We start from the raw sequence: 27,999 nt of genomic DNA on the forward strand, positions 1-27,999 counted from the left end.
GTCGGTTTGGAGTTGTCTCGCTCGAGCTAAAACTAAGCTAGTGCGGACCTCCGTGCGGCTCCGCTCTCCCTCTCCTTCTGTGCACCTCAAGCTGTTGCCATCTTACCTGCCCTCTACTACCACAATATGGCGGGACACGGCGTCAATCTCGCCGTTACAAAAGATGGCGGAAGCTACAATAAGTTGCAGCGACCCGGCGACTTCCTGGCTTCCATGTCGCGTCCACCGCCTGTGGAGGGTCTGATCACTGCAACGCTTCCTGCGACGCATGCCGGCAAGCGAAAGCGCAACCAGACAGCCAGCTCTAACGTGCACGACCTGGGCCAGGTACATGGAAGCAAGCGCACACGAGTGAACAACAGTGCCCCTCAGCCGAACGCTGTGCGGGGTCTAGTCGACGGCAACGAACGATCACGCGGATTTGGACCGACCAGGGACTGCGGCATGCGGACGACGTTGCCAGGACTGGATGACGATGAGCAGCTGTCAGACGAGTCTATGAGCGAAGCGCTAGCCTATCTTCGCAGCGTGAGGTATGTGCCCCTGTGGAGTTGTCTGCTGCCATCACTCGCGTTGACCAACGGACAATGTAGCTTATTTTTGTGAGGTAGATCAGAAGCGTCCACGATTCCGGATCTGCTTGTAGCATCAGCCGTTGATTCCACGCACGACAACTCCGACCGACGGACTAGCCTCGACGCGTTCGGCGGACAACAAGCACTATACAGGGACGGTACTTGGATCGCGGTTGACAGAGAATTTGTAGCATCCGACGACAGCGAGTATGACAGTGATTATCACGAGCTCGATGCGCAAGAAGAGTGTTACAAACAGCTACTCGGACGATTCCGCGCGCTCCGCAATACATACAACGAGGCCCACTCGCAAGACCCGGCTCAGAGAAAAGAGGCAGGCTTCGAACGATCGGACGCACAACCGCCGCAGAGCAGACACTGGTGGCTATATACCCTGGATCGTGAATACCCGACCCTTGCCCAAGTGTTCCAGATGGATGACAGGACTTTGTATCGAGGACTTGAGTACTGTACCCATGCTCTGGATCGATTCGACACCATCTCTGGTCAGAAGAGCTGTTGGATCTGGACTTTGCTAGCACTGGCGGGAGATGTTGGTACCCTGGACCATTGGAAAATAAGCAGAATAAGGGAACTGGGCCAGAAAGCAGGGCGGCTAAGTCGCAAGCTACATAGTGGGCAGCGTTTCAAGGATCGCCAGAACGAAGCTGTAGCTGAAAAGGGTAAGGAGGTAGATGTTGATGAGTCGACAGAGGTTCCTGAGGACAACGAGCAAGATGTGCAAGAGAAGGAGGACGAGCACCCCACGACAGACGCCAATGGCTCCGAAGTGGAGATGCCAGTATCCGAAGACGGGACTCACGTCGACACGAACGTGGAAGCCAATGACCTCGAAAAAGCCCGAGCGCGTTTACTTGCGCAGCTCGGCGACCGTCTAGTGCAAACCGGGCTACCATCATCAGAGGACAGAAAAGTGCCTTCTGACTCTAACCTGCCTGTGGTAGATTCGAACACGAGGGTCACTATTGATATGATCTTGACCGTAGTAGCAGAGTGCTATGGACAAAGGGATTTGCTGAGCTTCAGGGAGGTTTGGTTGTGAATATAATCTTGATACCCAGATGACACAATTGTGCTTCATCTATGGTCAGGTAGGTTTAGCTGAGGATCGGCTTTGATATACAGATAATACAATAATCTCCCACCATATGACAGTTACTGAGGCTTTTGGGGTTTGTGATTCACATGCAGTGGGTCCACGAACTAGCGCGACAGATCAAAGTGACGCGCTTGTCCCAGCGCTTGAGTCACTTTGCTCTCATGCGGCTCTTTTCACCCCACTTCGCCCGCCCCGCGCTCCTCCACCACGTCGTTCAGCAAACATTCACACCCGGGAAATTGACCCGTCTCTCTTCTGCCCGTCGGCTGCTCTGTACACCCTCTACGACACACGACATTGATGACGATATGGGCAAGGAAGACAAGTCCAAGAACTTCAACCTGAAGGTGCCTAAGGGCACACGCGACTGTGCGCCTCTGTTTCTCCTCCACTCCCACGCCGCCCGCTGACGTTCCCAGGGACCGGCGAGGATGCGGCCCTCCGCGATCGTCTCTTCGAGAAGGCGACTGCAGTCTTCAAACGCCACGGCGCCACGACGCTCGACACGCCCGTCTTCGAACTCCGGGACATCTTGAGCGGCAAATATGGAGAAGACTCGAAGTTGATCTACGACCTGCAAGACCAGGGTGGAGAGCTATGCTCGCTGCGCTACGATTTGACTGTCCCGCTGGCGCGTTGGCTCGCCATGAACCCCAGCGTGCAGAGCTTCAAACGCTACCAGATCGCCAAAGTGTACCGCCGGGATCAGCCTGCCATGACAAAGGGCCGCATGCGCGAGTTCTACCAGTGTGATTTTGACATTGCAGGCTCCTACGACGCTATGATTCCCGACGCTGAAGTCCTGAAGATTGCGACTGACGTCTTCGATACGCTTGGCTGGGAGTCATATACGATCAAGATCAACCACCGCAAAATTCTGGATGGAATTTTCAAGGCTGCCGGCGTGCCAGAAGACCTCATACGGCCAATCAGCTCCGCTGTGGACAAGCTAGACAAAGTACTACCCTCTCCCTCTGGCTCGTCTGGTATCTACTAACACATTATAGTTGCCTTGGGCCGAGGTGAAGACAGAGATGGAAACCAAGGGGTTAGCGGCAGATATCGCAGACAAGATTGGCGGTTGGGTACAGCGCAGGGGCGGCGACGATATCATCGAATTCCTCAAATCGGACGAAGCGCTTTCAAAGTCGGAAGATGTCATTGAGGGCGTCAAGGACATGGAACTACTGTTTGCCTACCTCGACGCTTTTGGCGCCAGAAAACACATATCGTTCGATCTCTCGCTGGCCAGAGGGTTGGACTACTACACAGGCGTCATCTACGAAATTGTCACAGAAGGCTCTGCCCCTCGCGTGCAGGGCAAGCAGCAAGAAATCGGCGTGGGAAGCGTGGCAGCCGGAGGTCGCTACGACAAGCTAGTGGGCATGTTCAGCGGCAAGCCGATTCCGTGCGTTGGCATTTCGTTTGGAATCGACCGAATCATCAGCATCATGAAGGCCAACGGGCAATCGACCGAGCGCGCAAAAGACGTCGATGCGTTTGTCATGGCGTTTGGCGGCAAGGGCTTCACGGGTATGCTGACGGAGCGCATGCAGGTTGCTCAGGAGCTGTGGGCTGCTGGCATCAAGGCGGAGTTCTCGTACAAGTTGAAGCCTAAGCTTCCTCAGCAGTTCAAGCAGGCGGAGTCGGCGGGTGTTCCGCTTGCTGTTATCCTTGGCGAGGAAGAGCTCAAGGACGGGAAGGTGAAAATTAAGGTCTTGGGTATCAAGGATGAGAACGATCCTGAGAAGGACGGCGTGTTGGTGGATAGGAGCAGCATGGTGGAGGAGATTAAAAAGAGGCTGCCAGAGGCCGTTTGATGGTCAAGCTGCTCTGGTCATATGACGTATGGATGGACAAAAAATAGAGATACCCATGGATGATGACCTTGCAATGATTTGCATCTGGCTTACGGTCGACAAGTTCATAGTGTGAAGAGTATCCATGGTTGTGAAGAGGTTTTGATATGAATTGCATTTAATGTCGAATTTGCAGCGATTGACAGCATCTTCCATTGTCGCAGCTTGATGTATCTACCAAAGAAAGAGAAGTTGAAACGGGGAGTTCAGTGATGTGTGATATAATGTGTTTGGACGAGCATGAGGGGGTTGGGTTTTGGCCAGCCACGGGAAACTCAGTATCCATCCTTACCCCACTTGTTGTAGGCCTCGTGAAGCTCCTGAGCCGAGTTAGCATGTCGGTGTTCGGCACGACCAAGTCCCAGCACGTCATACCTTGGGGAGCGTCACGTTGGGGATGATGACGACGTTCAATGCGGAAGGAGCGTCCTTCTTAATGCTGGTGTCACCGCCAGGGTGGTACTGGTACGGGCTGGAGCCACCCTGCTTCCAGGGCTCACTGTCATCAGCCTTGGCCACGGTTCGCTCGGAGGAAGCGCTGGTGGGCGAACGGGCTGCAAGAGGTGAGTAACATGCTGGAATTGGCGAGTAGCTGGATCAAGCCCGCAGCTCAACCCAGCCGTCTGGAGGAGGGCTTACAGAAATGCCACCCCGCAAGGCCAAAGACGCCGCTCATGATGGCAAACAGCACCTGTGCGCCCAATTAGCTCCGTGCACCATTGTGCGCATCGTGTGCGTGCCGGCTGCGTACGTAGAGTTCAGGGTCGCGCTTCGCTCCGGCCTTGAGCGCCTCCTTGCCGGCGGCCCTCTCTTCATGGCCGGCTTGACTGGCCCAGCGGCGGGGGACGGCGGAGACGCGCAGGCGCGGGGCGGCGCGGAAGGCGGAACGGGCTACGATCGAGGACATGGTGTCGCGGGTGGTGTGTGTCGGCCGAGGTGGTGCGTAGACGTAGAGGGCGTGCGGGACGTTGGACAAGAGTGGTTCGATGATGCCAAGGCCTTGCGAGGATGCCCAGGAGCTAGAAGCTGACTTTGTCAGCGGTTATGTCAGCATTACGACGTTCCGTGCAGGACGCAGCGAACATCGAGCACGCCCCTTTCGGCCGCCGCGAAGAGACCTCACTGCCAGTTCCATCGCCGTCGCCATCGCCCGGCCTCACGCTCCTTTGCACCCCGGCCGTCCCCTGCCATGCAGACAGCTGCGACGATACGCACCACACTCCGGCCATGACGACGCCTGTGCTGGGTGTTACGGGACCGGCGGGCGAGCCTGGCCTGCCGCCTTCCCGCCCATCGTCCATCGCGACGGCCACCTCGGGCGGCCAGAGCCAGACGCGGTGGTCGCAGACGACGTCGCTGCGCCGCGGCATCCACAGCGGGCTCAGCGGCGCCGGCAGCCGTCCGACGACGGCCGCGAGCAGGACACACGTCCCGTTGGCCGCCCACGGCTTCTTCCGGCCCATGAGCTCGCAGCGCCTGCAGCAGCAGCGCAACCAGCGCCCGACGTCGCTGCTCGGCCACAACGCCCTCTACGCCCACGACGGCGCCGCCCCCACCAACACGCACCGCCAGAGCACCGGCTCTATGCAGACGATCCGCGGCGCGCCCGCCCTCAGCCTGCACCTCGAGCTCGACCACCCGCCCCCCTCGCGCGGCACCGACGTGACGGACCGCGACCTGCCCGACCGCACCACGGCGAACACGACGCCCACGGGCGCAGAGACGGTGCGCAGCCGTGGCGAGAGCACCACGCCCCTGCACCGCCCGCGCCCCCAACACCTCAACCTCGCCGGCGCACCCGCCCACGACGCCGCCAAGCTGCCTCCGCCCAGCAAGTCGCCGGGCTCCTTTCGTTCCAGCTTCATGCTCTCCAGCCGCGATGGGCGCGCCACGCAGATGCGCCCGCAACAGGGCCACGAGAAGCTCACCTCAGCCGCATCTTCGCCCCGGCTCGCTCGCAGGGAGCTCACGCAGGAGGCCGTCAAGAAGGAGCTGGGCCGCAACTACCAATACTTCTCCGGCAACACTGCCTTCTGCTGGGGCGGCCGTCTGCAGAACACGCGCGACCGCCCTGTCAACGCTGCGACGGCCATGCTTATGGTCCTGCCTGCGGCTCTCTTCTTCGCTTTCTCGTCCGTGCTCCCCCCCCTTCGAATTTGTTTTGCGTGTCTAGGCTAACGACCGTGTCCAGTGCGCCCTGGCTGTGGCTTCATGTTTCTCCATCGATACCCATTCTCTTTGCCTACTTGTTTCTAATTTCTCTCTCGTCGTTTCTCCACGCGTCTGCGTCGGATCCGGGCGTAAGCATCGTCCATCGTCATAAACTCTGCTCACTGCTAACGTGCGCAGATTCTGCCCCGCAACCTGCACCCTTTCTCTCAATCTAATCCTAATCAAGACCCGCTGGATATCGGCCCTCCCACTACGGAGTGGACCATGGTTGTGTCGGCAACCGGCACTAATGCTGCGATGGAAGTACCGACAAAGTACTGCAAGAGCTGCAACATATGGCGCCCCCCACGCGCCCATCACTGCCGCGTCTGTGACAACTGCATCGAGACCCAAGACCACCACTGTGTCTGGCTCAACAACTGCGTTGGACGGCGCAACTACCGCTACTTTTTCGTTTTCGTTTGTGCCACCACATTGCTCAGCTTGTTTCTCATGGGCGCTAGTCTTGCACACATTCTAATCTGGCGGGCGCGCAACGGTGCGTCTTTTGGTCAAGCCATCAACAAGTGGCGTGTCCCGTTCGCCATGTGCGTATTTGGGCTTCTCGGTTGGACATATCCCTTTAGTCTCGGCATGTACCACTTATTCCTGGTAGGGCGTGGTGAGACGACACGCGAATACCTCAACTCGCACAAGTTCTTGAAAAAGGACAGACACAGGCCCTTCACGCAAGGGTCGGTCCTCAAGAACTGGATTGCTGTGTTACAACGCCCGCGCCCGCCCACATATCTGCATCTCAAACAGAAGTATGAAGAGGGTGACCAGAGATTTGGTCCGCGGAAGGGCAAGCGCACGGCACCCCTCGTGGCTGAGCAGCAGGGCGGGGGCTTGGAGATGCAGGATGTCAGCAACGCTGAGGGATTTCAAGGCCCAGTAGGCAGGGCGCGTCGCGACACAGGTGGTGTGGACGCAGCGTAGATAGATTTAATACGGAGCCGTTTTCCACTTGCACACCCCCTTCACGATACCTCGGCATGTTTAGATAGAAAGAATTAGACACTGCCCAGCGCAAGCATAACGCTCATCCTGTGACGATTGCGTGTTCGCCTGGAAAGGAAACGGGACGCGAGGGGTGATACTGCGCGGATCAGGAACGGGATGATTGGCTGACTAGCTAGCTTCAATGAATGTGTTTACCTCCATCGCTCCTCTCCGGCTTCCCACGCACCTCGATCTTGCTGTCGCCTGCTCTGTGCAGCTTTCTGTCGCCCGCCAACGCGTGTGTCCTGATTCGTGGAGGCTCGACGGACGCGTCGATACAAGTTGGGAGCGGCCGGCCAATTGTCACGCGTGGAGATTGGCAGTGTTCCTCGGTCAGCGCCGTGGATCCGTCAAACCATCGACCTCCTTTGCGCGCCACTGCCTCGCCCTCCACCACCACCTCCATCCCACGACCTGTCCGCCCGCCTGCCCGCCCGCCACCATGGCTGCAGACCGTCTGTCGCCGTCGTCGACGTCGTCCATGGCGTCTCACCCGACTAGCCCGACCGAGGAGCCGGCCTACGTCCACGCCACGCCCAGCGCGTCACCGCCCATTTCGACGCCTCCCACCAGCCTCGGCGATGCAGCGAGCGTCCTGTCCGAGACGACCAAGACGGAGCAGTATGTAGAGGCGCACGACGACACCCCAATGCAGCACGTTTCAGACGAGGCGCGTGCTGCACCCGACACTTCGACCAGCGAGACCCGCCGCCCAGCACGGAGCTCGCGCAAGTCGGTCACGACGTACAACGTGCAGATCCTCGCTGGCACGGCCATCCACACGCCGACAAAATACCTGGAGAAGCACCACAAGAACGTCGTTCACGGATCCCTGGAGGATGCGGCCAAGGGGGAGGTCGCCACACCCCCGAAGAAGAAGACACCCAGACTCAAGTCTGAGACATCGGCCGCCAGTGACCCGGCGGGGGAACAGCTTGCTGCTGAGGCTGCTCAAGCTGCACGTCGCCGCACTTCTACACGTGGAACTGATCTCCGTAAGGAGGCGCTCCGCAATCTCGCCGGAGCTGGCGACTCTTCAGTCGACACCCCGTCGAGATCGCACACTTTGGTCAAGAAGACACTGCGGAGGAGCGCATCGACGTCTACACTGCCATCTGCCACCGCGGCTACTTCGTCAAAACGTGACTCCGAACAGGGATATGACTCGGCTGAGGGGCAGGAGCAGAAGGAATTCCAGAAACCAAAGACGAAGCTCTGGATGAAGCAGGGCCTATATGTTGGCCAGCATCGTGATTTCGACGCCCGTCTGTCGGAAAGTCAAAACCGCGCCAAGAAGAGGGCGAAGAAGAACAAGGAGAGCGGCGTCCTTCCTCTCCCCTTATTCGCTGGTGACCGCCTGTTGACTGAAGATCCACGTGAAGCATTCCGCGACTTCAAACTGCCTTTCGATACATATAGTCCCCTGCCCAGGAAGGTCAAGGTGGACGGCTGGGTCAAACTGCACAGGAGTGAGGCACATTTTCTAACAGATATGACCAGACGCTAATCCATCGCAGACAGATTTATTGCTGATGCATCCGCCTTGTGGAAGCGCGACAAACAAGACTCCTCTCAATGCTATTGCGATCCAGAGGACGGATGCGGGGAAGCCTGCCATAACCGCATCATGGCTTACGAGTGCGACGGCACAAATTGCAGACTCACGGCAGAACAATGCGGAAACCGGCCCTTTGCAGAACTCAAGAAACGCGGAAAGGGAAATCGCTACGACTATGGTGTTGAAGTGTTGGAAACGGACGAACGCGGGTACGGTGTGCGCGCTATGAGGACGTTTGAGCCCCACCAGATCATTGTTGAGTATGCTGGGGAAATCATTACGCAACATGAATGCGAGAGGCGCATGAAGCATGTTTACAAGAAGGATAAGGTTGGTCTTGTCCCCTCCTTGACGCTGTTGCTTCGTTTTGGCTAACTGTGTCAGTGCTACTATCTCATGAGCTTTGACAACAAAATGATCATCGATGCGACGCGTGGCACGATTGCGCGTTTTGTCAATCACTCATGTGAGCCTAATTGCGAGATGATCAAGTGGACTGTCGGTGGCGAACCACGCATGGCGCTGTTTGCTGGCTCCCGAGGAATCATGACCGGCGAAGAGTTAACCTATGACTACAATTTTGAGTGAGTTGAAGATGTCTGATATTTTTCCAGTATTCACTCTAACTTTTCCAGCCCCTTTTCTCAAAAGAACATTCAGGCATGTCGCTGCGGTACGGAGTCCTGCCGTGGTGTACTAGGTCCCAAACCGAAGAAACTGGTGGAGGAGAGGTCTATGGCCTCTGCATTTATTGCCGGCACCAAGCGTAAGATTCAAGATGTATTAGGCTCCGGCAGAAGCACATCGGAGAGCTACGGCAACTCTCCCAAGAGGCTCAAGTCCTACACCGGAAACTCCGCCACGACAAAAGCGAAAAACGCATCCGCGCAGTCCGAAGCCGCCCGCGAGCGCTCAGAAAAAGAAGCAGTCGAACACTCGCGCCAAATCGCATCGCGCGAAAACCGCGCCATGAAACGCTCCGTCCCACCCTCCGGCTCCAGACGCTCCCAATCCGCTTTCCAACGCAAATCAGACCTGTCCTTCAAATCCACCCGCCTCACGACAGTCAGCTTCCAGCGCAAAGTCTCCAAGCCAGGCGCCCTCCGCGGCGCTACAACATCGACTCGCATGCACGCCGCGCTCCGACGCCCCACGCTGGCACTCAAGGGAAAGAAGGGTATCCGCCCTTATAAACGCCCCATCACGCCCATTAAGAGCTCGTTTGCCTCCGTGGATTCGGAGGATGATGCGTCGCCGAATATCACACCTGCTTCGCTGCGCAGCGCGTCGCATAGGAGGAAACAAATTACTGACGCCCGCGACGTGCTGAGGGATAAGAGTCCGTCGTGCATGTCGGAGAATGAACTTGAGGGCGGGAGGGAGGGCGCGAGGAGTAGGGCGAGGAAGGCGGGTGTGGGTGCGGGGGCGGGGGATGTGCCGGCGTTTCATCCCGCGCAGAAGAGGTCGAGGAGTATGAGGGGAAGGTGAGTTTGATGTTTTTTTTTTCTTTCTACGCTTTTCTTGGAGTTTGGCTGGGGGAGTTCTTGGGTGTAATCTTTTCTTTCATTTTTGGTAGAGCGACGCGCTGACGCGGTGTTTTTGTAGGTTTCTGCCTAGAGAATAGGAGGGGTTTCGAGAGTTGGAGGCGCGGGAGGGTGCGCTTCAACGCCCCCCCTCTTGTTTGTCGAAAGGAAAATACGCGCTTTGTTTTCATCGGTGTGGGGTTTCCGTTATACGTCACAGCACCCAGCCGCCTGGTCGCAGAATACATCATTTGCTTGCTTGCTTGCATGGATGCATGGGGTTCGGAGTTTTTTCACTCGAGGCGTTGTTGTAATTCTATTTTGTGTTGTTGTGGGGGTGCTTGTTATGATTTGCTATGGTATGGTATGGTATGGTATGGTTGGAATGAGTTGAGTTGTCTGTGTTTTTCTTGGAGGGCGGGGGAATGAGAGGGATGGATGGTAATGTTGGGTTTGGTTTGATTGGGATGGATGAGATGGATGGATGGATGGGAATGAATATCGAGGGTTGTGTCGTTGCTTTGTCTTGCTGAGTTGGTGTTGTGTGTGTGAGTGGGTGCGTGATGTCGTTGATTGATTGACATGCTGGCTGGCTGGGTTAAAGAGCTGGTCGCCCCCTTTTTTATGCGCGCGTTGTGTTGAGATGGGATGGGATGTGGAAGATAACAACTGCTATGCTGGGATATGATATCTTCTAGCTGACTAGTAGGTTATTCGATTCACTTCACTTTACTGCAAGACACCGCATATATTGGTGTCGAGACAAGACACGACAAGACCGCCCAATACCATGTAACGTATCCCATCAAACCATGTCTTTTTGCACGAAATCACTTCACATCACCAAAAGAACAAGTCATTTCATCTCCCCTTTTCAAATCTGGGATTCAGATACACAGGCTACACGAGTCCCAAGCTATGCATATGTGTGTATTTGTGTGTAACAGAAAAAAGCTCTATTTCCCTCCCCCATTCCCCCCTTTCCTTCTTTCGCTATGGAAGGTATTCCCAGAGCCGCGTGGATGTAGGTTTTGACATTGAGTTGGCAAATCCCACCGGCCCTATCGAAGAAACCATCCCCACACGTGCCGAAAGCCGTCATTTCGCAGTCCAAGGAAGAAGAGGTACAGGAAACAAAGCATCGGCTTCGAGCGGATTGCGCAGTCCTTAAGCTTGCCTCATGAGTGCAATCCCCCAATCAGCCCATTGGCGGAAACGTGGTTCAGAGAAACGAAGTGAAGTGTTCAAGCCGGTTGGTCGCGTCGTTGGTGTTCCATGGGTGGGTTTCCGGATTCCCCCTTCCCCATGCAGTGGGTCACTGGGAGTGACCTATTTGCGCTGGACGCTGCAGTTGGGGACTCGGGTGTAGTCGCGCTGAACGCTGCAGTTTGGCACGCGGGTGTAGTCGCGCTGGACGCTGCAGTTGGGGACGCGGGTGTAGTCGCGTTGGACGCTGCAGTTGGGAACACGAGTCCAGCCGGCCATTTTGGATGTTGGGGGGGTTTGAAAAGGGGGGAAAGAGTAGTGAGTGAGTGGAGAAGTTGATGTGAAGTGATTGTGATGGTTGGAAGATGATGGGATGGGAAGTGTTTGAGGGGAGAGGTTTGATCTACTTATACCTTTGGAAGAGACGGTGGGGGAGTTTACGGAGTGTGGGTTGAGGGTGAGGATTCGGTAAGGAGGGCGAGGCTGAAGTCGGCTTCTTAGTATTGTTCTTGCACAGGTGCCTCCTGTTTTACAAAGTGGTAGAGAGAGTTCTTGCTAATTCCGTAAGGATGGCTTGACGAGTGCAGCGTCGGACGTAGCTATGCGGTCTGGCCTTAGTATTGTTCTCATGTCTTCTAAGGGACGCCCTTGGTGGTTGTGCGCATCTGAACACTTGTGGCGGTTTTCGTGGCGCTTTGTTCGAGTATCTTCGCATTGAGCGAAGTAGTCTGTAAAGTGGGTCAAGATGATACAGATGTAGTAAAATAAGAAGCACGTCGGCACGTGACCTTTTCACATCATAGAATGAACAGAACAGACGTCAAGTTTAGACTCTGCATCGCAACAATGGCAGCCAAGACGTCTTGGAGGCACATGACGAGGCTGTCTCGCTGCAGCGGCTACGGCATCCCGCTCCGCCGTGCTCTGCAGACGACAAGCTCTCGCGTACCGGATTTTGCGTTCGCGTTCGAGTAAGACGGGCACGCCATTCCGACGACCAACACCACCGCTGACGGCTGTCAGTATCGACGGAGTACTTCTACGGAGCTCCGATGCGTTGCCACGTGCGCATAAGACCCTTTCGTATCTGCAATCGAACCGGATTCCCTTCATCTTGCTCACCAATGGTGGGGGCAAGCATGAGTCGCAGCGCGTGGCCGAGCTGAGTGCGAAGCTGGGCGTGGATATGGAGACTAGCATGTTCGTGCAGAGCCACACGCCCTTTGCGGACATGGACCACTACAAACAGAAGACCGTCATGGTCGTGGGCGGCGTGGAGGACAAGTGCCGGGCAGTCGCCGAGGCGTATGGGTCGGACAGCACATGGCCTCACACTCGGCTCTCCTGCTGACGGTGTGCAGCTTCAAGACGGTAGTGACGCCCGGTGACATCCTGACGGCCTACCCTGATGTGTGGCCCTTCTCCAAGCAGCTGCTCCCATACTACAAGACCTTCACGCGTCCGCTGCCGGCCCCCATCGACCCGGCCTCACCAGAGACGTCCCTGCGCATCGACGCCGTTTTCGTCTACAATGACCCCCGTGACTGGGGCTTGGATGCTCAGATCATCAAGGATGTCCTGCTCTCATCGCGTGGTGTGCTCGGTACCCTGTCTCAGAAGAACGGCGACAAGGCACTGCCGAACAAGGGCTACCAGCAAGACGGACAGCCGACTCTCTATTTCTCTAACCCAGACTTGCTGTGGGCTGCGAAATACCATCTGCCCAGGATGGGTCAGGGCGGCTTCCGCGAGGCGCTGGAAGGCATCTGGGCCGCAATCACAGGCGGCGCAGCGGAGGGCGTGCAACTGCAGAAAGTGGTCATGGGCAAGCCATACCAGCCCACCTATGAGTTTGCCGAGAAGCGGTTGATGTCACATCGGCAGCATCTGCTACGTAGTCACGACGGCAAGCTGGCACCGCTCAAACGCGTGTATATGGTTGGCGATAATCCTGCCAGTGACATTGCCGGCGGCAACAACTACAAGAGCCCTCATGGCACTGACTGGGCTAGTATTCTGGTTCAGACGGGTGTCTATGTGGAGGGGACTACGCCGGCGCATCGCCCGCGGAAGATTGTAGGCGATGTGTGGGATGCGGTTGCTTGGGCTGCTGAGCAAGAAAAGTGGACGGGTTGAGTGCGTGTAGACTTGTGCAAAAAGATAGAGAGGGTCAAGTATTAGCAGTACATTATATGTGAAATGTTGAAGAAGGTCTGTATGGATGTAAGCATCTGATTACCTTAGACGTAACATTATCGTCGACAAGTCCATCTCGTTCAACTTCGTCGCTTCAATCTGTACCGTCTCGCATTATCGATCTTCTGTTAGGTATCTCATTTTGTTTGCCTCCTGGCTTCTTTCGTTCTGCGATATCACAACCTTGTACTAGACGTCTGTATTTCACTATTTTAGAATTGCAACTCGTCAGTCTAGAGGGTTCATCTGGGAATGCTCGACCATCAGTACAACAGCGAGCGAAAAACGCCGGGGTTTGGTACAAACAAAGAGCAAGTGGCTGGTAGTCAAACTTCAGGTGCAGACGTAGACATGGCGTGTAAGCACAAACGTAGGTTGGAGATGGTTGTATGCCTTCGTTGTCGTTAGAAGTATTGTATCTCATTGGTTTCACTGTCCGCTTCCTCACCGTCGCTTCACCGTGACTTCCTAATCCGTCGACAGCCACGCGATTTCTCCTCATCACCGCTTCGTCAGGCAAGACAAGTATCGTGTGTACACCACCTTCGAGTACACGACTTCGCCGCATTCCGCTTCGTTATTTCACAATAATTCCCTCCCTCGTTTCTTCAGTCATAACCAACAAGCTGGCGACTACCAGGACTCGCAGTGGCCGGCGCAGTGAGTGCTCACCCCTTCCACGCAGTGCTCCTGCCCCTCACCTTTGACTGTCTGGCAACGTCCTGAAGTGCTGAGCATATCCTAGGTCGCCGCGCCCCTGCTGGTGCTCACACTTCGAGGGGAAGACTGCCCTTAGGCACTCCCAGACAGAGCAGTAATCTTCCGTACTCTCACATACAAATCGTACCGCGTCTCCGCGAGCCCAGCCAAGATCACGACCAAAGATACGATAGCGGAATTCCCACGTTTCGCTCATCTTCACTTCAATTCACATCGCCCTTCGACCAGCTGGTGCAACGCGTTGACGATACGACGGCTGAGCCGCACACAGAGTCGAAGACGTTTGCAGACATGGCACGTCGGTACCAGAGGAAAGACAACGAGATTGAGGGTGAGCAACCGACATACAGTTGCGTCTCCTTAGCTGGTATCATCAAACTCCAGCCCAATCGCAAGAAAGGAAACAAGTCCTGGCGGCCAATGAGAGCCAGCGATCTGGGCGAAAGTAGGAGTGCTGAGATCGATGCGAGCAACTCTACTGAAGATGTGAACAGCATACTGCCTATTGACACGCCTACAACCCAAGACTTTTTTACTCAGTCAACCATTCCAGGCACAACCCGTTCAACATCTGAGCTTCACGCTGCGTCGAGATATGTTGACAGCGATATTGCGTTCTTCAACCCTGGCGGCGAGGACAATCGTTTGACTGATACGCGATTTGCCTTTGGTGACAATTACGAAACGGTCTTTGGGAAACTTCCCGATCCAATTCGTCTCCATGAGCAGATGGGAAAGTTCGATGGACAGGTCGTCTTCATTGGACATCCGAATAGAGACGTCTCGGCTCACCAATGGTCTTCGTCATCTTTCCAATGGGTCAATATTGGTAGATATGCTCACTCTCGTGGAAGAGTCGAAGGATCCCTTGCATCCGATCGCCTGAAAACAGTCGACACATCCCACGACTCTCTTAGATCTTTCAAGGTCGCTGCCGAGAATCGTGAGAAACTTGCTGTGGAGAATGCTCTCCGACCTGCCCCTGACCGGATGGCTTCGTTTTCTTCTGTATCCAGTTTGGCTGGTGAGGCAACTCCTACTCTCCCTCAAGGAAATACTCTCTCTAGTCTCTCTTCTAGGAAAGTCAGGACGACACCCCCAACAGTTATGCCCGCTACGATTAGGAGAGGGTACTTAGAGGACCCTTTTGTGGCGTCTGCGAAACCATTTCATCCCGACCTCACTATCAACCCTGAACCCAGAAGCAGCACCATGGCTCCGACAGGCTCGTTGGATTTCGAGTATGAGTTTCCCTCCAAATCAAGCACTCCTCCAATACCGGCTTTTAGGAGTACTGCCAATCCTACTTTTAAGGATGCATACGTTCAGCGAGAACTACAACGTTTGGAGACATTGAACCTCACTACAAGGACACGCGAACACTTGTCTCAACCAACATTCCGCGAAGTCGACTTTGGCGAAGAGGCTGCGAGCAGATTCGTGACCTCAGCAGGATGTGACACTCCACTCCAACGACGTCCAATTCCTTCTCCGGAGGATATGCGTAATCGTCAGAAGGTTCGAAATAAGCTTGCTGAGTTTAGTGAGCAAGCGTCCAGATCGAGTTTGCTGGCACAGAGACACATCGCAATTCCAAACTTTGCAAGTCTGCAGACTTCGGCCCGCTCTTTGTTTCCCTCTCCCGGACTTACAGTTGCTAATCCACATCGAATTGTCCCGAGCCTCAACGCTACCGCTGCACCGTATTCGAACCTATCCACAGTCACCCCAACCTCTGAAGTTTCCGAATCAGAGGCTACAACCGTCAATGCTACTGCTGCTGCTCTGCAATTCAGCGACCCGGATGGCCTACGGCACACACAGGAGTATGAAATTGCGAACGGATTGAGCCAACAAGCACCGACGAAGCAGTCCTTCTACGGCCCTTTCTTTACCGAGTCCAAGCCGACCGCTCATGATCCTACCGTTTCATTGTCGATTCAAGTTGACGAAAAGGAGAAGCTTATCAATTGGTTTCGCGATGGACAACGACCTGCTCGACAGCGAGAGTACGCCAAAACTCTTGTATCCGCTGCAGCTACCAACAACAGAGGCCGAAGTGTTGGAACTATCGGCGAGACTTTCTATCCGCAGAAGAAGGATGATTACGAGAACACTCCTCCTTTTGTCCGTCTATACGAAGGCCTCTCCGAGTACGTGGAAGAACACCGGAATGGCAGCGGCCAGTCGTATTTCACCCGAGCGTGGAAGGCAGCTTCTCCACAATTGCGAGACTTTAGTGTAGACGGTAACAGCAGCTACTTCAGTAAGCCCAATGTCACTTCGTCTGGTGAGGCTCCGTATTCGAGAAGTAATTATCCGGGGTCAAGTAGTCATGCGTGGGATGGGTTTGGTTCCTTGGTGAGCTCAGCACGGGCTCGTTTCTCTTAGAAATTATTGTCAGATGAATCGCTCGGTAAGAGGAACTTAGCAAACTCTGGTCCTACTTCAAAGATTCGACATGGTGCGAGTCTTTACCCATTTTCTGGCGCAAAGACTCCAAGACAACTGACATGAATGATGGGTTCACAGGCGGGTTGTCAGGTGGAATGCTGGATAGCAAGATAACGGCGGTGATCAGGCTGGTCAATAGATAAATAGCAACGATATACTTTCATGATCTTTTTGATGCTTGAGTCAATCTCACATATACCTACGTCACACGGCCTTTACCGGAGATAAGTCCTAGCGTTAAACTCCCCTCCGACATCATTAGATTCCAACGCCACACAGTGAGCAACGAACATCTCGGGCCACACGCCATGGCTGAGTCTATGTCGGTATATGCGACGTACCTCCCCGACGAGTTGCTGCTTGAAATCCTGTCCTATGTGGAAGGCTGGCAAGTAAAAGAGAGGCAAGGATCGCTGGCGCGTTTCTGTGCTGTGAATCGGTATGTATGCCAGCGCCATCCTCGATGTTTCTGCTATTCCAGAGAACTGACAGCTCCAGACAATGGTATGATGTGGCCGTCCGACCGCTCTACGCATCCCCCTACCTCTACGGCGGCGCATACGAGCTCTTCATCCGCACAATCTGCCCATCAGTCCTCGCACACATCAAACCCACAGCGCTCTCCTCCCTCGTAAAAGTCCTCGACCTCTCGCACATCGTGCACAACGGCAACAAATCCGTCACAGCGCGGCTTCTCGGACGCACAAAAACCTCGCTCACAACCTTCATCGCGCCGCAAGCCAGCTTCGCAATCAACTGCTGGGCCAGCCTGTCCAAGTGCGCGCACCTGCGCGTCCTCGACCTCACGCTCGTCTCGGAAATGATCTCCTTCCAGAGCCTCAACCAGACGATTCGCCAGCTGGCTGATCTGCGGGAGCTGTACCTCCCGCGGTGCTCGACGAACTACGAGCGCGTCGCGCTGAGCATGAACGTGCGCTGGCCGCCACGCCTACAGCACCTCTCGCTCTCCGGCTCCGTAACCGGGAAATTCCTCTGGGACATGCTCCGCCAGCCGGACTCGTTCCCGCCTTCCCTCGCCTCCCTAAGTATCCTGCACAGCCCGGGCCTCGACCACCAGGGCATAAAGCCCCTGCTGTGCAATCTAGCACGCACACTAACCACCGTCGAGCTACGCGACCTCTCCACCGTTAAGCACGGCCGCTTCAACGCCGTGCTGGACTGGCTCCCGCGTCTGACCACCCTGACCATCGCACTAGACTACATCGACGCGCGCTTCGCTCACATGCCCCCCGCTTTCTCCCCAAGCCAATGGCGCGACGCAAAGCCGCTGCAGCGCCTCGTCCTCGTGACGTCAGGACAGACGAATATCGATCCGTCGCGCTGCTTTACGGCTGTGGATTTGTATGCGCTTATTGATGAGCGGTTCCTCGGCCGGTTGCGTTATTTGGATGTGGGGCTGAGTACGGAGTGGAGTCGTGAGCAGGATGGCGCGGAGCTGGGGGCGCTGGAGATGCTGATTGCGGATGATTTGGATCGGGAGAGTTGGGTGGAAAGGAGGTGGCATTATGAGGGTGTGGATGCGGGCGGGGCGGAGACGTATGAGGCGTTTTTGGAGACGGGGGTGGGGAAGAGGATGAGGCCGCGGTTGAGGATGTTGAGGAATCGGTGAGGTGTTGATGGATGGATGGGGGAATGGTAGTAATTCATAATTCTTTTCCAAAAATGAGCTTTTTCGACATGTATCGTGATGAATCGTTGTCCATTCCAAACATGCACGTCAACACTATCTAATCCATCCACCAACCCGTTTCTAGTTCGTCAAGTCAAGTCACACAAGTAAAAACGTCCATCTACGAACCGCCATTCTGCTGCGCCTTCTGGCCCTGCACAAGACCCCTGACACCACCCTTTGCGCCGACCTCGCGGAAGATAGCATTGATACTCAGATCGACGCCGACGTTGATCTGGACCTCTACCTTCCCGCCCTTCTTGACGTCGCGAATAGCCGCTTCACTAAGCGTCTTGCCGACCTTCCACGTCTTCTCGCGCAGCTCCTCGGCCTCATCCTCGCTGTCATCTTCATCACTATCGTCATCGTCCTTGGCGTCAGATTTTGGCTTTGGCTCAGGCTTGGTGACTTTGATGTGTCGTGAGCCCTCTGTGAGCTTGATGAGGACGTCGCCGCCCTTTTGCGGGGTGGAGATTGTGGCTGTGCGGCGGACGGGGAGGGGTGTTTCTGCGTCGATGATGGCGTGGAAGACGCCGGATGACTCGTCGCCTGAGATGCACAGCACGCCGATGGCGGTGGTGAGGTGCGGGGTTACCGTTACCATGGGGTGGGTGCTTTGCTCAATGTCCTCGAGCTCGAACTCCTGGATGAGGCTGGCCTGGATGGCGGCGCCGCGGACGGGCAGCTCAGATGGGTTGATGGCGGTCGGGGAGGTGGAGGGTGCGAGGACGGTGGTGCTGTCTGGGAAGGCTGAGCGGACGGCAGAGGCGACCTTGGGGGTGTGCGAGTTTCCACCAGCGAGGATGATTTCGGAGATGTCGAGGGGATCGAGGTCGGCCTTCTCGACGGCTTGTGTGACGAGGCGGGTGAAGGCAGAGAAGAGCTTGTTGCCAAGCAGGTCGTACCGCGTGCGGTTGATGGTTGCCGTGTAGTCGATGCCTCCAATCAAGCTCTCGACGGAAAAGTTGGCCGTGGTGCCTATCGAAAGGGCCTTCTTGACAGCCTCGCACTCAAGCCTCAGCTTAGCCAGCGATCGTGCATCCTCACGGGGGTCGCCGGCCGACTTGTGCTTCTTGATGAACTCCTTGGCGAAGTGGTCCATGAGAACCTGGTCGAGCTTGGAGCCGCTGACCTCGTAGTCGTGGACGGTAGCGAGCATGGTGTAGATGCCGCCGCGGGATGCGAGGACGGAGATGTCGGAGCGGGTGCCGCCCAGATCAGCGACGACGACAATCTTGTCTGCCTGCTGGGCGCCGGGACGGGCGTCGTAGGCCAGAACGGCGGCCGTGGGCTCGTTGATGAACTGCAGGACCTCGATGTTGGCGTTCTTTGCCGCCGCCCGCAACGCCTCCTTCTGCGCGTCCGAGAAGTTTGTGGGCACCGTCATGACGGCCGCGTTCACATCCTTGCCCAGGTAGTCGGACGCTGACGCACGGAGGCGCTTGAGGTGGCGTGTGGTGGCCTCGTCGACGGTGACTGTGCTAGGCGTCTCGTCCTCGGTGTCGCGGATGGAGAAGGCGACGCCGGACTCGTGCTGGACGGGGTGGGCCGACTGGTGGCACGGCGAGGGGTCGATGGCACTGAATCTGCGGGGGTCAGCGGCTTCTGGGGCAGGCGCGGGGCGGACACGGGGAGGCTACTCTTGGCCCAGGAAGTCGCGAAAGTAGGCGGCCGTGTTCTGGGGGTTGCGGACGAGCTGGCCCTTGGCCTGGCCGCCGTGCAGCTCCTCGCCGTCGACGTACGACAGGAGCGAGGGGATGTAGCGGTCGCCGTCCTCGTTGGCAATGACCTCTGCTTTGCCGTCCTGGGCCTGTCAGCACGCTCGTCCAGCAGCCCGTGGGGGGGATGCGCCTCTTACGCCTGTTGTGTAGGCAATGGAGCTGTACGAGTTGCCAAAGGCGATGCCGATGGCGACGCGCTGGGTGGGGTCGGCGGGCGCGCTCATGTCTGCGGTGTGTGTGGGCGTCTCGACGAGGGGAACGGGGGTCGAGGTGGTGGGTGAAGGGCCCGTCGACAGCCCACCACGACCAATATTTTCGTGCTCTGGACCCTGCCAAGTCTGGATCTGACGCAAGTGCAGCCTCGAACATCCTTCCCCGTCCGCCGTCCGCATTCTCTCCACACATTACTTTCTTCATGGCTGCCACACTCACCGCTGTCCTGCCCGGCGACGTGATCCCGTCCGACGCCCTGCCCCAGGGCACTGGCAAGAAGAAGACGCTCACCCTGGGCCCGGGCCTGCGCCACCTGCCGCCCAACACCGTCACGGCCACTGTAGCCGGCGCATTGGTCACAGACAGCAAGAAGAACGCCGCCATCGTCGAGTACAACAGCGGGAGGGTCAGTTCGCACTTAATCTTATCTCAACTTATGCTTCCCACTAACACGCATCGCAGTACCTTCCCTTCGCCGGCGACCTCGTCATAGCCACCGTGAGCGGCTCGGCCGCCGAGAACTTCAGCTGCTTCCTCACCCCCAACACACCGCCCGCCACCCTCCCCCACCTGGCCTTCGAAGGCGCCACCAAGAAAACCCGCCCCCAGCTCCCGCCGCGCTCACTGGTCTACTGTCGCGTTGCCAGCGCGGGCAGAGACTCGGCCCCAGAGCTGACCTGTGTCGACCCCTCGACTGGCAAGAGCGAGGGTCTTGGGCCGTTGAAGGGGGGCATGCTGTTCAGCATCAGCTTGGGCATGGCGAGGAGGCTGTTGGCTCCAAAGGGCGACTTGCCGCTCCTGGGCGCATTGGGTGCAAAAGTGGGCTTCGAGCTCACAGTAGGTAGAAATGGGTTTGCGCATGTGGATGGAGGCAATGTCAAGACTACCCTGGCAGTTGGGAGGGCGGTGCAAGAAGTTGATGAGCGGGCGCTCGGTGAAAGTGCGCAGAAAAAACTGGCTGCTGAGGTCTTGAAGAATTTGTGATGGCCTCGACCGCCCTGCTCTCGACAAGCCCGACGACACCATACGATGCGACAATGCACTCAGGACACACGACTGCAAAATTCACCAATCATCATCTTTTAGTATTCGAGCAACGTAACGGGTCAGTAGTCGCAGCACACCGCGTATGAGAAATCTTCAGGCTTGTATTTTCTTCCCTCTCTACTCATCGTAAGTACCCATGTTGGTCTTCGATTGATTCGCCAATCCCCGCATTCTCACCACCACCAGCCCCCCTTTTTTTGGTACAAATCTAAACCCCACACTACCACGCGAAAAACCTCTCCCACCCTCCTCACGGCACAACCCTCTGCGGATCCCTAGGAAACAAACTACACATACGAATATTCGGCAAGCCCAGCCAAAACTGCACGATACGCTCGAGCCCAAACCCACCTCCAGCATGCGGCGGGCACCCAAACTTGAAGCACTCGACGTAGTCCTTTGTGCCCGCGCCGGCGGGGTCGATCGGCGGGTCGTGTTCGCGCATCTGCTTGGCCAGCAGGGCGGAGTCGTGGATGCGCTGTGCGCCGGAGCAGATTTCCTGGCCGCGCATGAACATGTCGTAGGAGTTTGAGAGGAGGGGGTCGGCGGGCGAGGGCATGGTGTAGGCGGGGCGGATGGCGAGGGGGAACTGGTCCAGCGTGTAGAAATCCGAGTTGTATTTTTCTAGCACCAGGCGGCCGAGATGCTTTTCCTGTGGTGTTCTGTTTGTTGGGGGGGTTAGAGATGTTGCATGGTTTGTGTTTATTTGCGGGGGGGGGTTCACTTACGTCAAGTCGTCGTAGTCGCCTAGCTCCTCCCCGGCTTCTCGCAGCATTTTGATACCCTCTCGGAACGGGATTCTCGGCACCTTGCCCGACTCCGGGAGCTTGAAGTCGTCAATGTGATACACGCCCCTGACCAAGTCGGTTTCCTTCTTGTAGCGCGAGTTGAGCTCTCCGAAGATGAACAGCATGAGATCCTCCAGCACGCCCATGACCTCGTGGTAGTTCTCCTGAAACTCCATCTCCAGATCCAGCCCCGTGAACTCTGTCAAGTGGCGGGCCGTGTTGGAGTTCTCGGCGCGGAAGACGGGTCCAATCTCCATGACTTTCTGGAACCGCGAGGCGATCAGCATCTGCTTGTAGAATTGCGGTGATTGGGCTAGGTAGGCAGGGCGGCCAAAGTACTTGAGCTCGAAGACGTTGGCTCCGCCCTCGGACGCAGCGCCTAGGATCTTGGGCGTGTGGACTAGGATGAAACCCTTGTTGGACAGGAATTCTTGGAACAGCGCGCAGACACCGCTCTTGATCACGAAGATGGACTGATTGATCTTGGCCCTCAGGTCGAGCGTCCTGTTGTTCAGCCGCGTGTTGAGGCTGACCAGGGGCCGCTCCCCGCCTTCCTCTTGCTTCTGTTCCTCGTCCACTGCTGTGTCGGTAGGGAGAGGCCTCTCGGCATCCTCGACCTGCAGTGGCAGCGGCACCTCGGCCTTGGCCTCGATGAACAACTTCTGCACGTGGATCTCAAAGTCCTTGATCGAGGCGCTCTTGATGGGCTCCTGCACGCGCTTGACCAGTCCAGTAACGACAAGGGTGCTCTCGGTGCTGATACCACCACAGAACTTGACCATCTGCTTGCTCAGCTTCTCGCTGGCAGCAACAACAGCCTGCACCGTGTTGAGGTCCTGGCGCAGGTTCAGGAAGGCGAGCTTTGCCGACTGGACACGCGCGTTCTCGACCCAGCATCTGAATGTAATCTCCTTGTCCTCGTTCGAGGCAGCATCGGCGAGGTCTGCGCGGGGCGTGCCCGTGGGCTTGAAGTCGACGGATCCGCAGAGAGGCAGCTCGCCATAGGCTCCAGCAGACACATCGGCGGCGTCGGCGGCGTCCTTTTTGGCGCGTTCGGCGAGTTCACGAACTCTAGCTGCCTCCTTCTTCGCTGCCTTTTCCTTCTCCTTCTGTGCCTTCTTGAGCGCGTTCTTGGATGGGCCCTCGGCTTGCTCAGGCTGCTGAGGGGCGTCGCCCGCGGCGGGAGCTGCTGGAGCTGCGTCGGCCATGGTGAGTAGTTGTGAGTGTGGTGGTGTGACAGCTGTGGTGTTTTTGCAGTGGGGTTGTGAATCACAGTCGCAGCCCCACCATGACCACACCCGTGTAGCGTCATCGCCAAGATGAGACCTCGACCAAATTATATTTTATCATTAACATACCAACTACTATACTGCACGCCACGCATGGTCATGATGAAGCCCCCATGTGCAACCTAAGCACGCCATACGCCATGTCCCAATGCCCTGTCCGCTAGCTATGCCGTGGAACCAAAGTATCTGCACCGTTTACGCCATATCTTTCAATGCTCCTTCACCTACTAGCCTCCTCGTACCAAAGAAATAAGTCTACCTAACAAGATGATCACTCAAGTGAATGAGGGTGCTCGGCCAGAAGAAGTGGTACTACCCTCCCACAGCTTCACCGTCTTAAGCGTGGGATTCTTCGGCTCGTGGCAGGAGAAGATGTTGACGTGGTTATCATGCAAAGCTGCAGCCGCAATCATAAGACGATGGGGATGGAAAGCCGTAGCCGATATGGGCGCTGATCGATCGCGGAGGAAGCCCGAGTATGGCTCGAAGCACGACACAGGCTTACCATTGTTAATGTTGAAGATCTTGACCCGATGCTTCTGTGTTCCACTGTAACCATCAGTTTATTATCCGGGATTCTGGACTTCCAAGCACTTACGTTGCAAAGACGGGCGCATGCTCGTGAACGCTCAGCGTGCGAAGATGGTCAGTCGTCGCTTGTATGGTTCTCACACTCCGATCCATGCGAATGTCCCATAATTTGACCTCTCCACTTCGGCAACCACTGATGAGTTCACGTTGCCCGCCGCGTTGTAGGTGGACATTGGTCACCCATTGTTTGTGCTCTTTCCAAACTTTGACCATGGCACTTGCAGGTTTCTGACGCTGGTCGTAGACTCGTATAGCACCGTCACCGAAACCCGCAACAAACACATCACCTTCTACTTGATCTGAGGTTAACGAAGTGATACACGACCCTGATCGCGCGGGTATGTCCTGTCATCGTTAGTTTTCTTCCATCACGCCCAGAAATAGTCTATAACATACGCTTGTGCACACTTCTGTCCCCGCATTCCACACGCGGATAACCTTGACATCTCCAGCGACTAGCACCAGGCCTCTACCCTGCTGCCAGTCGAAAACGAGTCCAGCGTTTTTGTTGCTTGGAACAAGATCAGTCAAGGCTCGGAAAGCCGTCACTAGTTCCGTCTTCGCTTTTGTGTCGTAGTTGCGGAATATCTTGATGACACCATCCGATGACCCAATCATCAACAGAGCTTGGTCGTCCTCGTTGATGAAACGGACGTCGGTTATCTTCGAGTCTGGGGGGTTGCCGTTGGAGAAGCAATTGAGCCTGTTGACCGTTTTGGAGTAATCAATGATATTGACCGTGTCTCGATTGTCAGTGACTACGAGGTGATCCTCGAATTGATGAAAGCACATCTTCATGGGCTGACTGAGGTTATCAAAGTAACCACGGGGAACATCCCATCGATTCGAAACTGCAACATCTTTCAGTGGTTGTGTCTCGGCGATGATCTTGTCGTTGCGGTTTCTTCGCCAAAGTCTGCCATTGTAGTCTGTGCTGCCAGGCTCATCTGCCTCTGTCGGTTTCATTTGCGGCTCACGGAAATACTCCACAGACCATTCGAAAAACACGCTTTTGAGTGGTATTTCTGGCTTCTGACCCAAGGTCCTAGATTTGAGCCCTCTTGATTCTGGCTCTTCCTCGACGTGGTATTTTTCTGGAGTCTGAGGACGGGAATCTGTGGAGGAAGCTAGCAGATCATCCACTTTGCCCTTGCCCGGCGCCTTTTGAGAAGAATTTGACGACTCATGCCCCGTCCAAAGGCTCTTTAGAGAGGCACCAACGCTCGTTGATTTTCGCATGCCTCCAAAGAGAGACAGATAACCCGATTCTTTTGACGGCGTAGGTGGAGTCGAAGCCATCTGCTGGGCAGGTCTCTCTTCCTGCGTTCGGCGGACCGGGCGAGGAACGGAAGTCTTCTTCAGGCTGTCATCGAACTGCGATTGGACAAATTTGGCGAGTGGAGAATCAAGGAGTGCGATCAGAATGTAATCTACAACTACTCCAGCGTCCATGGCGATCTCGGGATGGGGATCGACAGACATGACCAAGATTTCTTTCCAGATAGCGGAGTAGATGGTGTTCTGCGAGCAGGGGCTTGATGAGGAAGAACCGTCACTTCCCGGCGCTCGGGGTTTCATGAAGAGGCCCTCGCTGTTCCTATCTTCCGCCTGCGTCGAGAGGTGGGCGTTTGTCTCTTCGGAGAACTGCTCGAATGCAGCGACGACGAATCGCGACTTGTAGCGAGCGACAAAAGTAGAGAAAAATATCAGCAACTCCCTCCGTACCATACTGTTGCCATCCGTGGTCATGACAAGCACCATGGATGCGATTGACTCCTCGATGTTAGCCACCTGAGCAGTGACGTCTCGAATGCCTAGAAAGGACGTCAATGCATGTAGCATTGCAGCCCTGACTTCGGCGACCGGGTCGATGACAAGCTCACACAATCGCTCGTGTGCCATGCAACGAATTCCAACCCACTTTGCTTCTTCGTAGTTGATCCAGAGCTTGCTCAAGCAGAGAGACGACCACTGTCGCAGCAGAGGGTTTTGCATGTCTTTCAGGTGGTCCAAACAACTCTCGACCAGCTCAGTGCTGAGTGATGCACGCTGCCCTTGGTTGTAGTCCTTGCAGAACATGGAGATGATGAATGCGCACATTGCTCGGTGCTCGCTGGCATTCTGAATAGGAATACCTGAATTGGGATTGAAGATGTTGATGAAATATTGATACCCGTTGTCTTTTAGGAGATCCGCCTGGCAAGACTGGTCAACGGCTAGGATGCGAGCCCATATAAAGACCATGACAGGTTTGAGTTCGTTTGCCTGCGACTGGAGTAACTTCAGCACGTATGGAAAGATGCCGATGCTGAGTGCGAGATTGACAGCCCACGGGCCATGATCCAGGAAGCTCGAGAGAAGGATCAACGCACGAAGGCGGTGAACTTGGCTAAGAAGAACCTGAAGCACTATGGGCAGCTGCTCCGGTATCTTCTGCTCCACGGCGCCCTGCGTCAAGTACACCTCAAAGGCCGTCAATTGCTCAGCAAAGAACTCGGAGTGCTTGTATTGATACTCCTTCTCGCCACGAGCCTCGGCTTGAAGGTCAGGAAGCTGGGCCAAGATCAGCTCGACAGCAAGATCCCAGCTTCGCCACAGTGGATGATCGTGCGTCTGAGGGATCTCGGGATGGGAGATGGGATTGCAGTGGTACACGCGCATGATGCGTTGTGCTAGGAGGTAGTTGCGGAAGAGAGCAGCAACCATGAGGTCCTGGCGAAACAGTTTCTTAAACAGGGGCTTCGACAGGGAGTTCCAGGCGATTGTGTCAGTAATGGCTGTGAAGATCCAGTTCAGCTCGCCAATGGGCGTTCTACGCTCAGAGACTTTTCCGGGGATGTTGTGAGCATCCCGCAGGCCGACCTTGCTGGGGAGAGGATTTTGCAGTATGAAAAATCGCACAGCCATGGTGATGGGATCTGTCAGGCAGGCAGTAAACATGTCTGCAGGCAGTTCCGGATTTGTGGGAAGAGACTCTTTTTCTCTACACGCCGCTAGATGGATGCAGTCGCTGAAATCTACATACTCGACACTGGAGTCCCTCCTACGCGCCTCCTCGAACTCGGTTTGATGCTTCTCGGCAAACCTGTTGAAGTTGCTGATGATGATACCGGCGTCGGAGCAGTCGTATACAAACAGACTCGGGGCCCCAATCCAGCTCTGCAGGTCGTATAGCGACAGAGGAATGTATTGGGTGTAGTTGCGGTTGAAGACCCAAATCTCGCCAGAAGAGGTTGGTTTCGGGACGCCGTGGCCGTTGTAGTGGAAGAGGACCCTCTCATTGCGAGCATTGCGTCGCAGTGTAGACGTGTATTTCCTTGTTTCCTCGGTCGTTGGGTCGAGCAGCAGCTTGTAGCGCGTGCGCATGCTCAGCTGCTCGTACTGCGTCTGCAGGGCCTTGCCGATCTGGTTCATGGGGGTGTGGCCAGGTGTCTGCGACGTGACGGTCGGGTCTATCCAGCACTCCTCCTTTGCGCAGGGATTTGTCTTGATGACATCGGGCGGGTCGACGCCAATGTTGAGGCACAGGGCGAGGACGGCAGAGACGGTCTTCAAGCGGTCGCGCATGCGCCACTCCTGGATGGGGAATGCGCTGGCCTCGCTCTTGGGGTGGCCGCCCGTCTCGTGCTTCTTGTCGGTGTAGTACATGAAGAAGTTCTGTCGCAAGCGGTCAGTGTCACGCGCAGGCCGGCGACTGGAGCGCTCAACGCACCGACGTCAGCATGTTGCTGTACTCCTCCGAGTTCAGCTGGTCGTCCCAGCCATGGCGGATCTTGAAGTGGCCGTCGGTGCTGGCCTCGTCGGCGCTCTCGGACGGCGCAGGATGGCGGGGCCCAAAGTCGCTCCTTGCGCGCACGAGGTCTGGGCGCAGCGAGGGCGTGCTGGGGCGGGTCGTCTGCTGCGACACGTTGGCGGTGGGCGTGGTGGGCGAGATGTGGGCGGGGGTGCCGGGCGAGGGCGAGGGTTGCGGGTCGTCCATGCTGGCGAGGGCCGAGGTGGGGGCGTGGGAAGCGAGCGGATTGGGGTGCGCGTGGCTGCTGGCGAGGGACGGCATGTTGGCTGTGCTCATGCGGAGCTGGGACGGGAGCAGAGAGGGCCAGAGCTCCTGGCAGCGCCCATGTCGCTGAGCCTGCTGTGTGCGGTGAGGGGCGTGTCGAGTAGGCGGAGGGGAGCTTCGGGCGTGCGGTGGAGCAGCGTGGAGAGGCACGGCGAGGGCGGAGGCAGAAGGTCACAGAG

At 56.3% G+C, this 27,999-nt stretch overlaps 12 protein-coding genes across 12 annotated transcripts; 8 read left to right on the forward strand and 4 right to left on the reverse strand.

Moving 5' to 3' along the window:
* Nucleotides 1-113: 113 nt before the first annotated feature.
* P153DRAFT_364417 (uncharacterized protein) lies at nt 114-1,740 on the forward strand. Its single transcript, XM_033667599.1, has 2 exons — nt 114-533; nt 612-1,740. The coding sequence occupies exons 1-2, from the start codon at nt 127-129 to the stop codon at nt 1,636-1,638; spliced, it is 1,434 nt and encodes a 477-aa protein (XP_033526340.1). The 5' UTR covers nt 114-126; the 3' UTR covers nt 1,639-1,740.
* Nucleotides 1,741-1,858: 118 nt separating this feature from the next.
* On the forward strand, nt 1,859-3,559 carry P153DRAFT_364419 (histidyl-tRNA synthetase). Its single transcript, XM_033667600.1, has 3 exons — nt 1,859-2,064; nt 2,115-2,653; nt 2,703-3,559. Exons 1-3 carry the CDS (start codon nt 2,004-2,006, stop codon nt 3,513-3,515), a joined length of 1,413 nt encoding a protein of 470 aa, XP_033526341.1. The 5' UTR covers nt 1,859-2,003; the 3' UTR covers nt 3,516-3,559.
* A 47-nt stretch (nt 3,560-3,606) lies between these two features.
* Nucleotides 3,607-4,461, reverse strand: P153DRAFT_421020 (uncharacterized protein; the record flags this gene model as incomplete). Its single annotated transcript, XM_033672278.1, has 4 exons — nt 3,607-3,874; nt 3,930-4,108; nt 4,194-4,245; nt 4,306-4,461. 4 exons carry the CDS (start codon nt 4,459-4,461, stop codon nt 3,830-3,832), a joined length of 432 nt encoding a protein of 143 aa, XP_033526342.1. The 3' UTR covers nt 3,607-3,829.
* Nucleotides 4,462-4,689: 228 nt separating this feature from the next.
* P153DRAFT_364420 (palmitoyltransferase erf2) lies at nt 4,690-6,794 on the forward strand. Its single transcript, XM_033667601.1, has 3 exons — nt 4,690-5,686; nt 5,746-5,854; nt 5,904-6,794. The coding sequence occupies exons 1-3, from the start codon at nt 4,782-4,784 to the stop codon at nt 6,702-6,704; spliced, it is 1,815 nt and encodes a 604-aa protein (XP_033526343.1). The 5' UTR covers nt 4,690-4,781; the 3' UTR covers nt 6,705-6,794.
* Nucleotides 6,795-7,209: 415 nt separating this feature from the next.
* On the forward strand, nt 7,210-9,813 carry P153DRAFT_284444 (SET domain-containing protein; the record flags this gene model as incomplete). The annotated part of the gene is made up of 4 exons (XM_033663326.1): nt 7,210-8,236; nt 8,285-8,655; nt 8,710-8,909; nt 8,961-9,813. 4 exons carry the CDS (start codon nt 7,210-7,212, stop codon nt 9,811-9,813), a joined length of 2,451 nt encoding a protein of 816 aa, XP_033526344.1.
* A 1,986-nt stretch (nt 9,814-11,799) lies between these two features.
* On the forward strand, nt 11,800-13,190 carry P153DRAFT_373800 (cat eye syndrome critical region protein 5 precursor; the record flags this gene model as incomplete). Its single annotated transcript, XM_033669479.1, has 4 exons — nt 11,800-11,810; nt 11,924-11,999; nt 12,031-12,365; nt 12,416-13,190. 4 exons carry the CDS (start codon nt 11,800-11,802, stop codon nt 13,188-13,190), a joined length of 1,197 nt encoding a protein of 398 aa, XP_033526345.1.
* An 848-nt stretch (nt 13,191-14,038) lies between these two features.
* P153DRAFT_364423 (uncharacterized protein) lies at nt 14,039-16,567 on the forward strand. The gene has a single exon (XM_033667602.1). It carries the CDS (start codon nt 14,262-14,264, stop codon nt 16,359-16,361), a length of 2,100 nt encoding a protein of 699 aa, XP_033526346.1. The 5' UTR covers nt 14,039-14,261; the 3' UTR covers nt 16,362-16,567.
* A 133-nt stretch (nt 16,568-16,700) lies between these two features.
* On the forward strand, nt 16,701-18,076 carry P153DRAFT_334331 (uncharacterized protein). Its single transcript, XM_033665609.1, has 2 exons — nt 16,701-16,863; nt 16,923-18,076. Exons 1-2 carry the CDS (start codon nt 16,733-16,735, stop codon nt 18,052-18,054), a joined length of 1,263 nt encoding a protein of 420 aa, XP_033526347.1. The 5' UTR covers nt 16,701-16,732; the 3' UTR covers nt 18,055-18,076.
* A 52-nt stretch (nt 18,077-18,128) lies between these two features.
* Nucleotides 18,129-20,110, reverse strand: P153DRAFT_310408 (chaperone protein dnaK). The gene is made up of 3 exons (XM_033664769.1): nt 19,973-20,110; nt 19,755-19,918; nt 18,129-19,700 (listed from the first exon to the last, which is right to left on the reverse strand). The coding sequence occupies exons 1-3, from the start codon at nt 20,057-20,059 to the stop codon at nt 18,236-18,238; spliced, it is 1,716 nt and encodes a 571-aa protein (XP_033526348.1). The 5' UTR covers nt 20,060-20,110; the 3' UTR covers nt 18,129-18,235.
* Nucleotides 20,111-20,221: 111 nt separating this feature from the next.
* On the forward strand, nt 20,222-21,212 carry P153DRAFT_421027 (exosome complex exonuclease-like protein Rrp40). Its single transcript, XM_033672279.1, has 2 exons — nt 20,222-20,454; nt 20,511-21,212. Exons 1-2 carry the CDS (start codon nt 20,251-20,253, stop codon nt 21,030-21,032), a joined length of 726 nt encoding a protein of 241 aa, XP_033526349.1. The 5' UTR covers nt 20,222-20,250; the 3' UTR covers nt 21,033-21,212.
* Nucleotides 21,213-21,281: 69 nt separating this feature from the next.
* Nucleotides 21,282-23,113, reverse strand: P153DRAFT_364426 (aspartyl-tRNA synthetase). Its single transcript, XM_033667603.1, has 2 exons — nt 21,824-23,113; nt 21,282-21,757 (listed from the first exon to the last, which is right to left on the reverse strand). The coding sequence occupies exons 1-2, from the start codon at nt 23,089-23,091 to the stop codon at nt 21,346-21,348; spliced, it is 1,680 nt and encodes a 559-aa protein (XP_033526350.1). The 5' UTR covers nt 23,092-23,113; the 3' UTR covers nt 21,282-21,345.
* Nucleotides 23,114-23,207: 94 nt separating this feature from the next.
* P153DRAFT_364427 (WD repeat-containing protein-like protein mip1) lies at nt 23,208-27,999 on the reverse strand. The gene is made up of 4 exons (XM_033667604.1): nt 27,476-27,999; nt 24,160-27,420; nt 23,771-24,108; nt 23,208-23,721 (listed from the first exon to the last, which is right to left on the reverse strand). Exons 1-4 carry the CDS (start codon nt 27,815-27,817, stop codon nt 23,448-23,450), a joined length of 4,215 nt encoding a protein of 1,404 aa, XP_033526351.1. The 5' UTR covers nt 27,818-27,999; the 3' UTR covers nt 23,208-23,447.

This window comes from Dothidotthia symphoricarpi (assembly GCF_010015815.1).
Source record: "Dothidotthia symphoricarpi CBS 119687 unplaced genomic scaffold P153scaffold_5, whole genome shotgun sequence".
NCBI classification, from domain to species: Eukaryota; Fungi; Ascomycota; class Dothideomycetes; order Pleosporales; family Dothidotthiaceae; genus Dothidotthia; species Dothidotthia symphoricarpi.

What these genes read in the sequence shown, in the direction of transcription:
- P153DRAFT_364417 (XM_033667599.1), top strand. Translation starts at nt 127, where the DNA reads ATGGCGGGACACGGCGTCAATCTCGCCGTTACAAAAGATGGCGGAAGC. An exon ending in GCCTATCTTCGCAGCGTGAG is followed by an intron (nt 534 to 611) that starts GTATGTGCCCCT and finishes TTTGTGAGGTAG; the next exon opens with ATCAGAAGCGTCCACGATTC.
- P153DRAFT_364419 (XM_033667600.1), top strand. Translation starts at nt 2,004, where the DNA reads ATGGGCAAGGAAGACAAGTCCAAGAACTTCAACCTGAAGGTGCCTAAG. An exon ending in GCCTAAGGGCACACGCGACT is followed by an intron (nt 2,065 to 2,114) that starts GTGCGCCTCTGT and finishes TGACGTTCCCAG; the next exon opens with GGACCGGCGAGGATGCGGCC. An exon ending in CTGTGGACAAGCTAGACAAA is followed by an intron (nt 2,654 to 2,702) that starts GTACTACCCTCT and finishes AACACATTATAG; the next exon opens with TTGCCTTGGGCCGAGGTGAA.
- P153DRAFT_364420 (XM_033667601.1), top strand. Translation starts at nt 4,782, where the DNA reads ATGACGACGCCTGTGCTGGGTGTTACGGGACCGGCGGGCGAGCCTGGC. An exon ending in GCTCTCTTCTTCGCTTTCTC is followed by an intron (nt 5,687 to 5,745) that starts GTCCGTGCTCCC and finishes GACCGTGTCCAG; the next exon opens with TGCGCCCTGGCTGTGGCTTC. An exon ending in CGTCTGCGTCGGATCCGGGC is followed by an intron (nt 5,855 to 5,903) that starts GTAAGCATCGTC and finishes TAACGTGCGCAG; the next exon opens with ATTCTGCCCCGCAACCTGCA.
- P153DRAFT_364423 (XM_033667602.1), top strand. Translation starts at nt 14,262, where the DNA reads ATGGCACGTCGGTACCAGAGGAAAGACAACGAGATTGAGGGTGAGCAA.
- P153DRAFT_334331 (XM_033665609.1), top strand. Translation starts at nt 16,733, where the DNA reads ATGGCTGAGTCTATGTCGGTATATGCGACGTACCTCCCCGACGAGTTG. An exon ending in CGTTTCTGTGCTGTGAATCG is followed by an intron (nt 16,864 to 16,922) that starts GTATGTATGCCA and finishes TGACAGCTCCAG; the next exon opens with ACAATGGTATGATGTGGCCG.
- P153DRAFT_310408 (XM_033664769.1), bottom strand. Translation starts at nt 20,059, where the DNA reads ATGAGCGCGCCCGCCGACCCCACCCAGCGCGTCGCCATCGGCATCGCC. An exon ending in CCATTGCCTACACAACAGGC is followed by an intron (nt 19,919 to 19,972) that starts GTAAGAGGCGCA and finishes TGACAGGCCCAG; the next exon opens with GACGGCAAAGCAGAGGTCAT. An exon ending in CGCGACTTCCTGGGCCAAGA is followed by an intron (nt 19,701 to 19,754) that starts GTAGCCTCCCCG and finishes TGACCCCCGCAG; the next exon opens with ATTCAGTGCCATCGACCCCT.
- P153DRAFT_421027 (XM_033672279.1), top strand. Translation starts at nt 20,251, where the DNA reads ATGGCTGCCACACTCACCGCTGTCCTGCCCGGCGACGTGATCCCGTCC. An exon ending in TCGAGTACAACAGCGGGAGG is followed by an intron (nt 20,455 to 20,510) that starts GTCAGTTCGCAC and finishes CACGCATCGCAG; the next exon opens with TACCTTCCCTTCGCCGGCGA.
- P153DRAFT_364426 (XM_033667603.1), bottom strand. Translation starts at nt 23,091, where the DNA reads ATGGCCGACGCAGCTCCAGCAGCTCCCGCCGCGGGCGACGCCCCTCAG. An exon ending in GGCGACTACGACGACTTGAC is followed by an intron (nt 21,758 to 21,823) that starts GTAAGTGAACCC and finishes CCCAACAAACAG; the next exon opens with AACACCACAGGAAAAGCATC.
- P153DRAFT_364427 (XM_033667604.1), bottom strand. Translation starts at nt 27,817, where the DNA reads ATGCCGTCCCTCGCCAGCAGCCACGCGCACCCCAATCCGCTCGCTTCC. An exon ending in ACAGCAACATGCTGACGTCG is followed by an intron (nt 27,421 to 27,475) that starts GTGCGTTGAGCG and finishes CGCTTGCGACAG; the next exon opens with AACTTCTTCATGTACTACAC. An exon ending in CATGCGCCCGTCTTTGCAAC is followed by an intron (nt 23,722 to 23,770) that starts GTAAGTGCTTGG and finishes TGATGGTTACAG; the next exon opens with TGGAACACAGAAGCATCGGG.